General features: G+C 44.5%; 1 protein-coding gene across 1 annotated transcript; it reads right to left on the bottom strand.

Annotated features, from left to right (window-relative positions):
- Nucleotides 1-1,368: 1,368 nt before the first annotated feature.
- LOC123139823 (2-oxoglutarate-dependent dioxygenase 11) lies at nt 1,369-3,204 on the bottom strand. The gene is made up of 3 exons (XM_044559525.1): nt 2,836-3,204; nt 2,499-2,746; nt 1,369-2,316 (listed from the first exon to the last, which is right to left on the bottom strand). Exons 1-3 carry the CDS (start codon nt 3,085-3,087, stop codon nt 1,734-1,736), a joined length of 1,083 nt encoding a protein of 360 aa, XP_044415460.1. The 5' UTR covers nt 3,088-3,204; the 3' UTR covers nt 1,369-1,733.
- Between the last annotated feature and the right edge of the window lie 11,519 nt (nt 3,205-14,723).

The raw sequence follows: 14,723 nt of genomic DNA, 5'->3' as shown, positions 1-14,723 counted from the left end.
CACTTGGATTAACATTGCTTTGTCTCAACTCTCAACTAAGGCAGATTGGGTGAGGGTGTGTTGTAAGTGAACCAAAATACTCCCAAGGACCAAGGTACTACTACCAGCTAATCAGATGTTTAGAAAGTGCCCCTCTACCTTGGAAGCTTACATTATGCGCCTGGACTGTGGCGGTGCGCATGGCATCTCTAGGCCAACTCCGGCCTTCTCCTCCACATCCCAAAATCGAGTCTGGCATAACTCTGCGCTGCGTGGACGTCCATAGCTCCGACAACTCGTGGTGCTCGCCCCCGCCTTCATGAGAGTAGGGTCATGACGGTGGTGGAGGTGGAGCACTGGTCCCTGTCGTACGAGAAAGATGTGTGCAGTGCAGTCGGGGAGTTGATTATGGAGAAGCCTCGCACTGGTCCCTGGCGTGCGAGAAAGATAGCTTCCAGTGGGGGAGTTCATGACGGAGAAGCCACATATCACGTGGACTGCGGTGCTGCTAGTGCTTCTGCGACGCATGAAAAAGAACAAAGGGGACCTTTTTTTTTGCAGTGGTGAAAAAATAGATAGGGATACTCTGTATGTGGCGGAATATAGAAGGCAAGAACAGAGCGAGCGTGCCTAGCTGCTTGGTCAGGCTTGAAGCAACTAGCTACTACGGTAGATGTTATACTTCCCATTCGATTATAACACAAGCAAGTCGTTGTAGTATAGTGGTAAGTATTCCCGCCTGTCCCGCCTGTCGTTCCTTTTTTTTTACGTTTTCGCCGTCCTGCGGTGCTCTTTTTTTGGAGGAAAGGAAATGAAGAAACAAATCTAAGGAAAAATGATGATCCAACAATTTCAATAAAGTTTCATGTACCTTCCAAACCGTACAAGAACAAGTGTAAATGATGATGAGAAAAATGAGGACAAGACCTGACAGCCCATGCGCGGCGCACGTGGGCGCTCTGACGTGACGGAGATCGACCATGGGGCGAGGGGAAGCGCGAGTCGCCGCGTGGGCGCTCTGACGTGACGGAGATCGACCATGGGGCGAGGGGAAGCGCGAGCGCAGGAGGCTGAGGGCCGGCACACGCAACCGAGGGAGGCACGAGGTGGCGGTGAAGGACGAGGACGAGGCCTCGGTGGAGGGTAGCGCAGGTGTAGGGCGTCTAGCACCGGGTAAACCTGGGGGTCGTGGCGAGGGATGGTTGCTGCACACGAAAGGAGTAGGTTTTGCTGCCACCAGCCGTACCTCGGGCTTTTTCTGGCATCGTTTGCTGACGACGACGGTGGCAGGGGGTGGGGAGGGGGCTGAGGTGGCGAACGATGGGGTGCCCGCCTGAGCCGCGTCAGGGACATGACCTTTGCGTGCGGTTTAATTTGTTGCTTGTTGAATAGTCAAAATAAACATATAGTAGTTGAAATTTCAGACAACGATATAATTTTGTAAACGGACAACATAAAACTCGCGTGTATAAATCCATATTATACCTAGACTAGAGTTCGAACAAATCAAACCACTAGCTTGGGAAATTAACATCTCTCATCTTAAAATGGAATTGCATCTCATGTCGTTGATGTATAACTACCTCATTTATTCCATACGGAGATATATATACTCCTACATAAGCGCACACACAGAGCAAGAACACACAACACAACCCACACACACGCGAGCACACACACACACAGCAAGAACACACAATCACAACCCACACCTAAAACAAAGCCAACAGAAATACCCATTAGCAAGACCGATTTTAGATTTCCTTCTCATCCTGCGCTACATCGGTCTGGAGACTATCCACGAACCTGGTCCCTTCAACGAGCGCCCTGAAATTCCCCTTGACATACTCACCATACTCGATCGCCCTGTACCTGGCCTCGCCGAGCCCCGGGAGCGGCCTCACCGTCCCGGCGACGGACGCGCCCTGGAACATCACCACGGTCGTCCGGCCTCTCTCGGCGTCCACCAACACCCTATGCTCGGCGCTCCTGTACTTGCCGTTGGTGAGCACCTGGAGGATGTCGCCGACGTTGACGACGAGGGCGCCCGGCAGCGGATCCAGCGGGAACCACCTGCCGCCCCTCCTCACCTGCAGGCCCGGGGTGTCGTCCACGTGCAGCAGGAGGGCCAGGCCGAGGCCGTCATGGTGCGGCGTGATGCCTATCACCTTGTCCGGGTGCCGGCATGGAGGGTAGTGGTGCATGGCCACGGTCTGCCTCTTGCCCCGGAAGGCCCCGTCGAGCGCCTCCCGCTCCACTCCGATGTCGCTCGCCATGAACCTCAGGAGGCGCCTCGCGAGACTAGACATCTCGAGCGAGTACTTCTCAAGTGCATCCCTGGTGTTATAAGCAGGTGAATGAGATGAAGCAAACAGAGTAATAAGCATGTGCTCCCTCCCTGCTTGAAAGAAGGCCTATAAATTTTGGCTGAAGTCAAATAATGCACTATTTGACTTTGGACCAAAGTTATATGCCTTCCTACGAGGGAGTATTTTGTAACCGTAGTGTATCAGGAAGACCTAAATGTTGGCGGATCGGCGGGCCAGAGCTCCATGTTCGTCTGCTCGTTCTCTTGCGTCGCGAGTATCAGGCTCTCTGCCCAGTCCAGTTTGTCGCAGGATGCTCCGGCGAAGTGGTGCCCAAACCCTTCCAAACGGCCGGCCTCGATGGCCACGGCGTTCTTCTTCTCCAGTGGCAAGCGGAAGAACTGCACAGCGTTATTCTTCATGTCTTGTACAGCTGATTCGTCGAGTCCATGGTTTGTTAGCTGCAAACGGAAGAATGTGTAGATTTGATACCAAAAAAAGGATAATGCGAATGCTCCCTCTATGCGAAAAAGGATGAAGGATGTCTAACCTGGAAGAAGCCCCAGTCTCGACATGCAGAGCCAAGCTTGGCCGCCTCCGCCTCAGAGGACTCCGAGTCGAGCAGCCTCGCCATGTCTACGAGCGGCAGCTCGTGGCTCTCCTCGTCGCCCACCACGACCCCGTCCCCGACCTCGTCCGGCCGGGCGTACCTGTCGGGGATCACTGTTGAGTCCGCGAACGTGGCCGCCGCGGCGTCCGTGATCTCGGCCCTGGTGACGACGAGGTCGGCGTCGATCTCCATCGATCCTCCCGTGCGTGTACGTCCTCCTCCTCCTTCTCCCAGGAATAAATGCTGAGTCGCCCCGGTCCTTCTCTGCTGCGTTTAGGTATGTGCTGAGTCGGTCGATGGTTCGATGGTGGGCATGTGCATCTCAATAATGTTGTTTTGGGTGGGTAGGTATAGTGACACATCGGTCGGGCCATCTTGTGGTAACGAATTCACATTATTTTGAGTCATGACAATTGTGATGGTGGACACGATCTCTGTTGTTGTTGTTGTTGTTGTTGTTGTTGTTGTTGTTTGACAGTGACTATGCTCAGATCCGGATCTGAAAACTTGTGGCAACCGCGGTTGTCCCGGATGCTTCATGATGCCACGGATGAGCTACTGAACGAAAGAGCCACGTGTGTGTCACTTTCTTTTTGAGGATGTCGTTGGAGTTCTTCTCTTTGTACCAGGTTCCGGGTGAGAGGTGCTTGTCCGTTTCGAGCTCGGCAGCAGCTACACTCTGCGCCGTTCCCCCTCTTGAGGGCGTTGTTGTACAACTTAGGTGTCCTAGAGCGTGTCGTGGCGTTGTGTTCATGCTTTCATTCGATATCTACCGTTAACGTAGTCACGTGCGTTTGTTATTTGGAATCCTAGTATCTGCTTTGTAAGAGGGTTTTCTCACTATCTTGTACCATTTAGCCATTCATATTACTTGTGCTTTATAAACTTTATTTACAAATCAAGGCCAAAGCATCGTGATAGACAAATGGTGGGTTTTCCTTTACATAATAATACAAGTGTTCATGTTAGATGTAAATGGACTACAAAAATGATTTATTAAGCTTTATAGACAAACTAGAGCAAAAAGATTCACCGACAAAAGGCATTGACAATAGCGATTACGTGGCAGTGGCACACCTGTGCATCACAAATTTTATTACCATGTCGCCAGCCAAACCGACTGGACAAAGCCCTAGCAACCGTCTCCAACACGGCTGCACATAGAGTCCAATACAACATAGCTCATTGTCTCTCAGTCTCTATTAGTTTGACAATGACGACGCTCAGATCCGGATATGAAAACTTATGGTCGTGGCAGTTGTCCTGAATGCTTCGTGATGTCACGGATGAGCTACCGAAAGAAAGCTCCGCGCAGGTGTCACTTTCTTTTTGAGGATGTTGTTGGGGTTCTTCTCTTTGTACCAGGTTCCAGGTGAAGACGCTTGTCCGTTTCGGGTTCGGCACCAGTGACACTTTGCGTCTTTCCCCTGCTTTAGGGCGTTGTTGTAGAGTTTAGGTGTCCTAGGGCGTGTAGTGGCGTTGTGTTTAGGCCTTCATTTGATATCTGTCATTCATGTAGTCACGTGCGTTTGTTATCCGGTTATCCTAGGATCTGCTTTGTACGACGGTTTCCTCATTACCTTGTATCCTTTAGCCATTCATCTTGCTTGTGCTTTCTAAACTTTATTTACTTATAAAGCGAGGTGAAAGCCAGTATGGAGAAAGACAAATGGTGGGTTTTCCTGTACATAATAACGCCAGTGTTCATGTTAGAAGTAAACGGATAGCAAAAATGATTTATTAAGCTTTATAGACAAACTAGAAAGAAAAGAAGGTCCAACAAAAGGCATTGCCAATAGCGATTATGCGGCACACTTTTTTTTGCAAGAAAAAAGATATTCATTGCTTAACTAGTGTGGTTATAATCGTTTGAGTAGCGATTATGTGGCGCACTTTGCATCACAAAATTTTGTACCATGTCGCCAGCCAAATCGCCCGGACAAAGCCCTAGCAACCGTCTCCAAAACAGCTGCACACAAAGTCCAGTACAACATAGGTCATGAAGTAGTTAGAACTTAACCTCATGAAGTTACAAGATGAGATGAAGACGGCCAAATGAGTGGCGATGGGAAGTGATTCAACCAATATGCATACTCAAGAAGTATTTCTCCCATAAATATACCTTGGCCCTCCGTTAAAGCTTTCCTCGTCAGTGCCTTCCTCCGGTCCTCGGTTCAGTGTTGGGGTTCGCCGTGATGTGTCGGCCAGCCATGCTACTAGGCAGCGTTCGTACGTTGAGGCTCTCTTGGCGCCGCCCCTTGAAGATTGCTTGGCTCGTCGTGTGGATGGTTGCATCTTCCCTCACGATCCTATCGAGCGGGATCTCCTTACCGTAATGCTCTCAGCTAGGCCGGTGGGCATCAATCCGTGGCATAATGATCCTATGCTTGATGAAGCAATGTCGCCTTCTCCTCAGGTTTTTCCTGCTATCATCGGCCCCTATGGACTGCTCTTCTTGGGGTGATGATACGTGGTTGACCCATGGTGCCTCGTTGGTAGGGAGTGAGGAATCTGTTGATCCTATGTGATCGGAGGCTACGGTCTGGTCACCATGCCCTGGAAGTGATACGTCTCCGTCGTATCTATAATTTTTGATTGTTTCACGCCAATATTCTATAACTTTCATATACTTTTTGGCAACTTTTTATACTATTTTTTGGGACTAACATATTGATCCAGTGCCCAGTGCCAGTTCCTGTCTGTTGCATGTTTTATGTTTCGCAGAAATCCCATATCAAACGGAGTCCAAATGGGATAAAAACGGAAGGAGCTTATTTTTGGAATATTTATGATTTTTGGGAAGTAAAATCAATGCGAGACGGTGCCTAAGATGGCCACGAGGCAGGGGGCGCGCCTGACTTCCCTAGGCGCGCCCCTGACCCTCGTGGGCCCCTCATAAGGCGGTTGCTGCTCTACTTTGGCCGCAAGAAAGCTAATTTTCAAAAAAAAAATCTGGGCGAAGGTTTCAATCCAATCGGAGTTACGAATCTCCGGATATAAAAGAAACGGTGCCAGGGCAGAATCCAGGAGCGCAGAAACAAAGAGAGACAGAGAGACAGATCCAATCTCGGAGGGGCTCTCGCCCCTCCCACGCCATGGGAGTCAAGGACCAGAGGGGAAACCCTTCTCCCATCTAGGGACGAGGTCAAGGAAGAAGAAGAATAAGAAGGGGGGCTCTCTCCCCCTTGCTTCCGATGGCGCCGGAACGCCGCCGGGGGCCATCATCATCACCGCGATCTACACTAACACCTCCATCATCTTCACCAACATCTCCATCACCTTCCCCCATCTATATTCAGCGCTCCACTCTCCCGCAACCCGCTGTACCCTCTACTTGAACATGGTGCTTTATGCTTCATACTATTATCCAATGATGTGTTGCCATCCTATGATGTCTGAGTAGATTTTCGTTGTTCTATCGGTGATTGATGAATTGCTATGATTGGTTTAATTTGCTTGTGGTTATGTTTCTAACCTTTGGTGCCCATCATATGAGCGCGCACGTGGATCACACCATAGGGTTAGTTGTATGTTCATAGGACTATGTATTGGAGGGCAAGAGTGACAAAAGCTTCAACCTAGCATAGAAATTGATGCATACGGGATTGAAGGGGGACCAATATATCTTAATGCTATGGTTGGGTTTTACCTTAATGAACTTTAGTAGTTGCAGATGCTTGCTAATAGTTCCAATCATAAGTGCATAGAATTCCAAGTCAGGGATGACATGCTAGCAGTGGCCTCTCCCACATAAAACTTGCTATCGGTCTAGTAAAGTAGTCAATTGCTTAGAGACAATTTCACAACTCCTACCACCACTTTTCCACACTCGCTATATTTACTTTATTGATTCTTTATCTAAACAGCCCCTACTTTTTATTTACGTGCTTTTTATTATCTTGCAAACCTATCCAACAACACCTACAAAGTACTTCTAGTTTCATACTTGTTCTAGGTAAAGCGAACACTAAGCGTGCGTACAGTCGTATCAGTGGCAGATAGGACTTGAGAGAATATTTGTTCTACCTTTAGCTCTTCATTGGGTTCGACACTCTTACTTATCGAAAGAGGCTACAATTATCCCCTATACTTGTGGGTTATCAAGACCTTTTTCTGGCACCGTTGCCGGGGAGTCATTGCGTGGGGTGAATATTCTCGTGTGTGCTTATTTGCTTTATCACTAAGTAAATTTTATTTGCTCTTCTTATTTGTTTTCTATCTTTAATTATGGGTAGGAAACGCAAAATACCAAAAAAAATTGTTGTACCTACTACACCAATGGTTGAAGAACCACTCAAAATCTATCACACTCCTGAAGCTTTTTACTTGGATCATCTTTGATCCCATTGTGCTCGTGCTGAAACCCCAACTAGCTTAGTTGAGGGCAAATGTTTAGATGAGCATGCTTGTTATGTGCGACACCATGTATCTGAAAAAGGGAAACTTTTACTGGATCAAATTGATTATTTGCAATGCTATGCTTGGAATTTATGTGAAATTTATGATTTTACTTGTTGTTCTGAAGACCCTAAGAAACACCTTCCCTATCAATGCTTGTTTAGTGACAATGGAATCATATCTTCGTATGCTAAGGGTGTTTATAATTATTATGATGTTCAACAAATTGAAGAATTTTTTGCTTTTAAGGGTGCTTATGAAATTGCTTCTTTGATTGAAAAGTATGATGCTACTCCTTACAAATCTAATTTTTTTGACATATTTCAATATTGTTATGATAATTATGCTTCTAATGCCTATGTTAAACCATATATTGAGGACTTCTCCGCTGTCCAAGAAGAGACTAATATTTTGCAGGAGTCTATGGAAGAAGAAATTGATGAAACTGTGAGCTCATTGGATGAAAAAGATGATGAGGAGAGCGAAGAACAAAAGAAGGAAGAGAGGATTAGCTACCCGTGCCCACCTTCTAATGAGAGTAACTCTTCAACTCATACATTGTTTAATTTCACTTCGTGCTTACCGAAGGATGATTGCTATGATGATTATTATGATCCCGTTGATTCTCTTGAAATACCCCTTTTTGATGATGCTTTCTATGCTTGTGGCCAAGATGCCAATACGAATTATTCTTATGGAGATGAACTTTATATAGTTCCTTATGTTAAACATGAAATTGTTGCTATTGCACCCACGCATGATAGTCCTATTATCTTTTTGAATTCTCCAAACTACACTATATCGGAGAAGTTTGCCCTTATTAAGGATTATATTGATGGGTCGCGTTTTACTACTACACATGATGATTTTGATAGATATAATATGCATGTTCTTGCTGCTCCTACTTGCAATTATTATGAGAGAGGAACTATATCTTCACCTCTTTATGTTTCCAATATGATAAAATTGCAATAAACTATTTATACTATGCATTGGTCTTTACTTGGTGTGCATGAATTGTTCTTTTATGATATGCCGATGCATAGGAAGAGAGTTAGACTTTGTTGTTGCATGATATATGTTACTTTATGCTCAGTACTAAATTACGAATCATTGTTAATTAAAATTGGCTTTGATATACCTTGGGATCCGGGTGGATCCATTACTTGAGCACTATATGCCTAGCTTAATGGCTTTAAAGAAAGCGCTGCCAGGGAGACAACCCGGAAGTTTTAGAGAGTCATTTATTTCTGTTGTGTGATTTCATATAGTTTAAAAACAAAAAAAGATAAAGAGGGGAACCCAAAACTTTTCAAAAAGGAAAGTGAAAGTGAGAGAGACAAGCATTATTGAAGTGGGACCTAGCCTTGAACTTTGTTCATGCTCACGGAAACTTTGTGAATCTTAATTACAGAAAATTTTCATAAAAAATAATTATCCCCTTGTACAATTCCATTTTATTGTAAAAATAATGTGCCAAGGTTTGCCTTTAGGATGTTTACAATGCTTGTTGGTTTGTGTGGTGCAGGACAGAAACTTTGGCTGTAGTGATCGATTTTACAGTTTTTTCTGGAACGTCAAACAGTTCTGATTCCTTTTGAACTGTTTTGCTATGCAAATTGTTTATTTTTCCTAATTTTGGTCGAATTTTTGGGGTAACATAAGTATGTTGAATGTTCATATTGCTACAGACTGTTCTGTTTTTGACAGATTATGTTTTTGATGCATAGTTTACTTGTTTTGATGAAACTATCAATTTATATTAGTGGATTAAGCCACGGAAAAGTTATATTACAGTAGACACAATGCAAAAACAAAATATTAATTGGTTTACAACAGTACTTAGAGTAGTGATTTGCTTTATTATACTAACAGATCTTACTGAGTTTTCTGTTGAAGTTTTGTGTGGATGAAGTGTTTGATCGAGGAGGTCTCGATATGAGGAAAAAGGAAGAGAGGCAAGAGCTCAAGCTTGGGGATGCCCAAGGCACCCCAAGTAAATATTCAAGGAGACTCAAGCATCTAAGCTTGGGTATGCCCCGAAGGCATCCCCTCTTTCTTCAACAAGTATCGGTATGTTTTCGTATTCGTTTCGTTCATGCGATATGTGCAAGTCTTGGAGCGTCTTTTGCATTTAGTTTTCACTTTTCTTTTATGCACCATGCTGGTATGAGATAGTCCTTGGTTGATTTATAGAATGCTCTTTGCACTTCACTCATATATTTTGAGTATGGCTTTATAGAATGCTTCATGTGCTTCACTTATATCATTTGAAGTTTGGTTTGCCTATTTCTGCTCACATAGAAAACCGCCATTTGTAGAATGCTCTTTTGATTCACTTATATTTGTTAGAGAGTGGGCATATCTTTTGTAGAAAGAACTAAACTCTCTTGCTTCACGTATATCTATTTAGAGAGATGACATGAATTGGTCATTCACATGGTTAGTCATAAAATCCTACATAAACTTGTAGATCGCTGAATATGATATGGTTGATTCCTTGCAATAGTTTTGCGATATAGAGATGATAATATGTGGGAGGTACTAGTAGATGGTTGTGTTTAGTAAGGATATTGGTGCTAAGGTTTGTGATTCCCGAAGCATGCACGTATGGTCTACTAACTATGTAACCAAATTGGCGCGCACTGTATTTTGATTGTTTATCTTTGTGTGAAGGTCGGGGGTGCGCGATGGTTAACTCCTACCAACCTCCCCCTAGGAGCATGCGCATAGTACTTTGTTTCGATGACTAATAGATTTTTGCAATAAGTATGTGAGTTCTTTATGACTAATGTTGAGTCCATGGATTATACACACTCTCACCCTTCCATCATTGCTAGCCTCTTCGGTACCGTACATTGCCCTTTCTCACCTCGAGAGTTGGTGCAAACTTCGCCAGTGCATCCAAACCCCGTGATATGATACGCTCTATCACACATAAGCCTCCTTATATCTTCCTCAAAACAGCCACCATACCTACCTATTATGGCATTTCCATAGCCATCCCGAGATATATTGCCATGCAACTTCCACCATCATCATATACATGACTTGAGCATTCATTGTCATATTGCTTTGCATGATCGTAAGATAGCTAGCATGATGTTTTCATGGCTTGTCCGTTTTTTTTGTCATTGCTATGCTAGATCATTGCACATCCCGGTACACCGCCGGAAGCATTCATATAGAGTCATATCTTTGTTCTAGTATCGAGTTGTAATATTGAGTTGTAAGTAAATAAAAGTGTGAAGATCATCATTATAGAGCATTGCCCCATAAAAAGAGAGGCAAAAGAAGCCTAAATAAAAAAGGGGGCCAAAGAAGCCCACCAAAAAAAAGGGCCAACGTTACTATCCTTTTACCACACTTGTGCTTCAAAGTAGCACCATGTTGTTCATATAGAGAGTCTCCTATGTTATCACTTTCATATACTAGTGGGAATTCTCATTATAGAACTTAGCTTGTATATTCCAACGATGAGCTTCCTCAAATGCCCTAGGTCTTCATGAGCAAGCAAGTTGGATGCACACCCACTTAGTTTTCAGTTTGAGCTTTCATACACTTATAGCTCTAGTGCATCCGTTGCATGGCAATCCCTACTCCTCGCATTGACATCAATTGATGGGCATCTCCATAGCCCGTTGATTAGCCGCGTCGATGTGAGACTTTCTCCCTTTTTGTCTTCTCCACATAACCTCCACCATCATATTCTATTCCACCCATAGTGCTATATCCATGGCTCACGCTCATGTATTGCGTGAGAGTTGAAAAAGTTTGAGAACACCAAAGTATGAAACAATTGCTTGGCTGACACCGGGATATGCATGAGGGGTACCTTGTGTTAAGAAAAGGGGGCATACAAGACTATATGATTTTGTAGGGATAACGTTCGGAAGCATTGATATTTTGAAAGACATGATTGTTTGTTGGGATGCCCTAAGTATTATTGTTTTTATGTCAAATGATACACTATTGCTTTGAATCACTCGTGTCTTAATATTCATGCCATGATTAGATACATGATCAAGATTATGCTAGGTAGCATTCCACATCAAAAATTATCTTTTTTATCATTTACCTACTCGAGGACGAGCAAGAATTAAGCTTGGGGATGCTGATACGTCTCCGTCGTATCTATAATTTTTGATTGTTTCATGTCAATATTCTACAGCTTTCATATACTTTTGGCAACTTTTAATACTATTTTTGGGACTAACATATTGATCCAGTGCCCAGTGCCAGTTCATGTCTGTTGCATGTTTTATGTTTCGCAGAAACCCCATATCAAACGGAGTCCAAACAGGATAAAAATGGACGGAGCTTATGTTTGGAATATTTATGATTTTTGGGAAGTAAAATCAACGCGAGACGGTGCCTGAGGTGGCCACGAGGCAGGGGGCGTGTCTGCCTTCCCTAGGGGCACCCCTGACCCTCATGGGCCCCTCATAAGGCGGTTGCTGCTCTACTTTGGCCGCAAGAAAGCTAATTTTCAAAAAAAAATCTGGGCGAAGGTTTCAATCCAATCGGAGTTACGGATCTCCGGATATAAAAGAAACGGTGCCAAGGCAGAATCCAGGAGCGCAGAATCAGAGAGAGACAAAGAGACAGATCCAATCTCGGAGGGGCTCTCGCCCCTCCCACGCCATGGGAGCCAAGGACCAAAGGGGAAACCCTTCTCCCATCTAGGGACGAGGTCAAGGAAGAAGAAGAAGGGGGGCTCTCTCCCCCTTGCTTCTGGTGGCGCCGGAATGCCGCCGGGGGCCATCATCATCACCGCAATCTACACCAAAACCTCCATCATCTTCACCAACATCTCCATCACCTTCCCCCATCTATATTCAGCGGTCCACTCTCCTGCAACCCGATGTACCCTCTACTTGAACACGGTGCTTTATGCTTCATACTATTATCCAATGATGTGTTGCCATCCTATGATGTCTGAGTAGATTTTCATTGTCCTATCGGTGATTGATGAATTGCTATGATTGGTTTAATTTGCTTGTGGTTATGTTGTTGTCCTTTGGTGCCCATCATATAAGCACACGCGTGGAAGACACCATAGGGTTAGTTGTATGTTGATAGGACTATGTATTGGAGGGCAAGAGTGACAGAAGCTTCAACCTAGCATAGAAATTGATGCATACAGAATTGAAGGGGGACCAATATATCTTAATGCTATGGTTGGGTTTTACCTTGATGAACGTTAGTAGTTGCGGATTCTTGCTAATAGTTCCAATCATAAGTGTGTAGAATTCCATGTCAGGGATGACATGCTAGCAGTGGCCTCTCCCACATAAAACTTGCTATCGGTCTAGTAGAGTAGTCAATTGCTTAGGGACAATTTCACAACTCCTACCACCACTTTTCCATACTCGCTATATTTACTTTATTGCTTCTTTATCTAAACAGCCCCTACTTTTTATTTACGTGCTTTTTATTATCTTGCAAACCTATCCAACAACACCTACAAAGTACTTCTAGTTTCATACTTGTTCTAGGTAAAGCGAACACTAAGCATGCATAGAGTCGTATCAGTGGCAGATAGGACTTGAGAGAATATTTGTTCTACCTTTAGCTCCTCATTGGGTTCGACACTCTTACTTATCGAAAGAGGCTACAATTATTCCCTATACTTGTGGGTTATTAGAAAGCTCCTCCTCCTCTTTCGTAGTGCACTCCCTTATACGTCTGATGCCGAGTCTAGAGGAGGAGGAGCCGCTTGGTTTCAATGCGGCCAACGTTCTGGTTGAGCCTGTGGTTGAGGTGTGCAATGTTGTTGCGAAGGTGGCGCAAACAAAAGCAGCGCCATTATCTCTGGAGGATTTTCTCAGCAAGGTTACTTGTCCGCTCCAACAAACACTGCTTGGGACCCTGGTGCCTTGATATGTCCATTTTGCATCATGCTTTTATATCGATATTTATTGCATTATAGGCTGTTACTACACATGAAGTCACAATACTTATGCCTTTTCTCTCTTATTTAATAAGGTTTACACGAAGAAGGAGAATGCCGGCAGCTGGAATTCTGGGCTGGAAAAGGAGCAAATATTAGAGACCTATTTTGCACAACTCCAAAAGTCCTGAAACTCCACGAAAGTCAGTTTTGGAATATATTAAAAATATTGGGCGAAGAAAGCACCAGAGGGGGGCCACCCACCAGCCACGAGGGTGGAGGGCGCGCCCCCTGCCTCGTGGGCCACCTGGCAGGCCCCCGATGCCCATCTTCTGCTATATGGTGTCTTATGCCCCGTAAAAAATCATAAGGAAGCTTTTGGGACGAAGCACCGCCGTCTCGAGGCGGAACCTGGGTAGGACCAATCTAGGGCTTCGATGGAGCTGTTCTGCCGGGGAAACATCCCTCCGGGAGGGAGAAATCATCGCCATCGTCATCACCATCGGTCCTCTCATCAAGAGGGGGTCAATCTCCATCAACATCTTCACCAGCACCATCTCCTCTCAAACCCTAGTTCATCTCTTGTATCCGATCTTTGTCTCAAAACCTCAGATTGGTACCTGGGTTGCTAGTAGTGTTGATTACTACTTGTTGTTGATGCTAGTTGGTTTATTCGATGGAAGATCATATGTTCAGATCCTTAATGTTGTTCAATACCCCTTTGATTACAAACATGAATATGATTTGTGAGTAGTTACGTTTGTTCCTGAGGACATGGGAGAAGTCTTGTTATAAGTAATCATGTGAATTTGGTATTCGTTCGATATTTTGATGAGATGTATGTTGTCTTTCCTCTAGTGGTGTTATGTGAACATAGACTACATGACACTTCACCATTGTTTGGGCCTAGGGGAATGCATTGGGAAGTAATAAGTAGATGATGGGTTGCTAGAGTGACAGAAGCATAAACCCTAGTTTATGCGTTGCTTCGTAAGGGGCTGATTTGGATCCATATGTTTCATGCTATGGTTAGGTTTACCTTAATTCTTCTTTTCTAGTTGCGGATGCTTGCAAGAGGGGTTAATCATAAGTGGGATTCTTTTCCAAGGAAGGGCGGTACCCAAGCTCCGGTCCACCCACATATTATCAAAGTAACGAACGCGAATCATATGAGCATTATGAAAACTAGCTTGACATAAATTCATATGTGTCATCGGGAGCGCTTTGCTTTATATAAGAGTTTGTCCAGGCTTGTCCTTTGCTACAAAAAGGATTGGGCCACCTTGCTGCACTTTGTTTACTTTTGTTACTTGTTACCCATTACGAATTACCTTATCACAAAATTACATGTTACCGATAATTTCAGTGCTTGCAGAGAATACCTTACTGAAAACCGCTTGTCATTTCCTTCTGCTCCTCGTTGGGTTCGACACTCTTAGTTATCAAAAGGACTACGATAGATCCCCTATACTTTTGGGTCATCAAGACTCTTTTTTGGCACTGTTGCCGGGGAGTGAAGCGCCTTTGGTAGGTGGAA

The sequence above is a fragment of the Triticum aestivum genome, chromosome 1B (genome assembly GCF_018294505.1).
Source record: "Triticum aestivum cultivar Chinese Spring chromosome 1B, IWGSC CS RefSeq v2.1, whole genome shotgun sequence".
Classification (NCBI taxonomy): Eukaryota; Viridiplantae; Streptophyta; class Magnoliopsida; order Poales; family Poaceae; genus Triticum; species Triticum aestivum.
This window is presented reverse-complemented; position numbering and strand designations above follow the sequence as displayed.

Excerpts from the sequence above, each read along its gene's own strand:
- LOC123139823 (XM_044559525.1), bottom strand. The coding sequence starts at position 3,087 with ATGGAGATCGACGCCGACCTCGTCGTCACCAGGGCCGAGATCACGGAC. Across the intron at positions 2,747-2,835 it reads GAGACTGGGGCTTCTTCCAG|CTAACAAACCATGGACTCGA; the intron begins GTTAGACATCCT and ends TTCCGTTTGCAG. Across the intron at positions 2,317-2,498 it reads GCCGATCCGCCAACATTTAG|GGATGCACTTGAGAAGTACT; the intron begins GTCTTCCTGATA and ends TTATAACACCAG.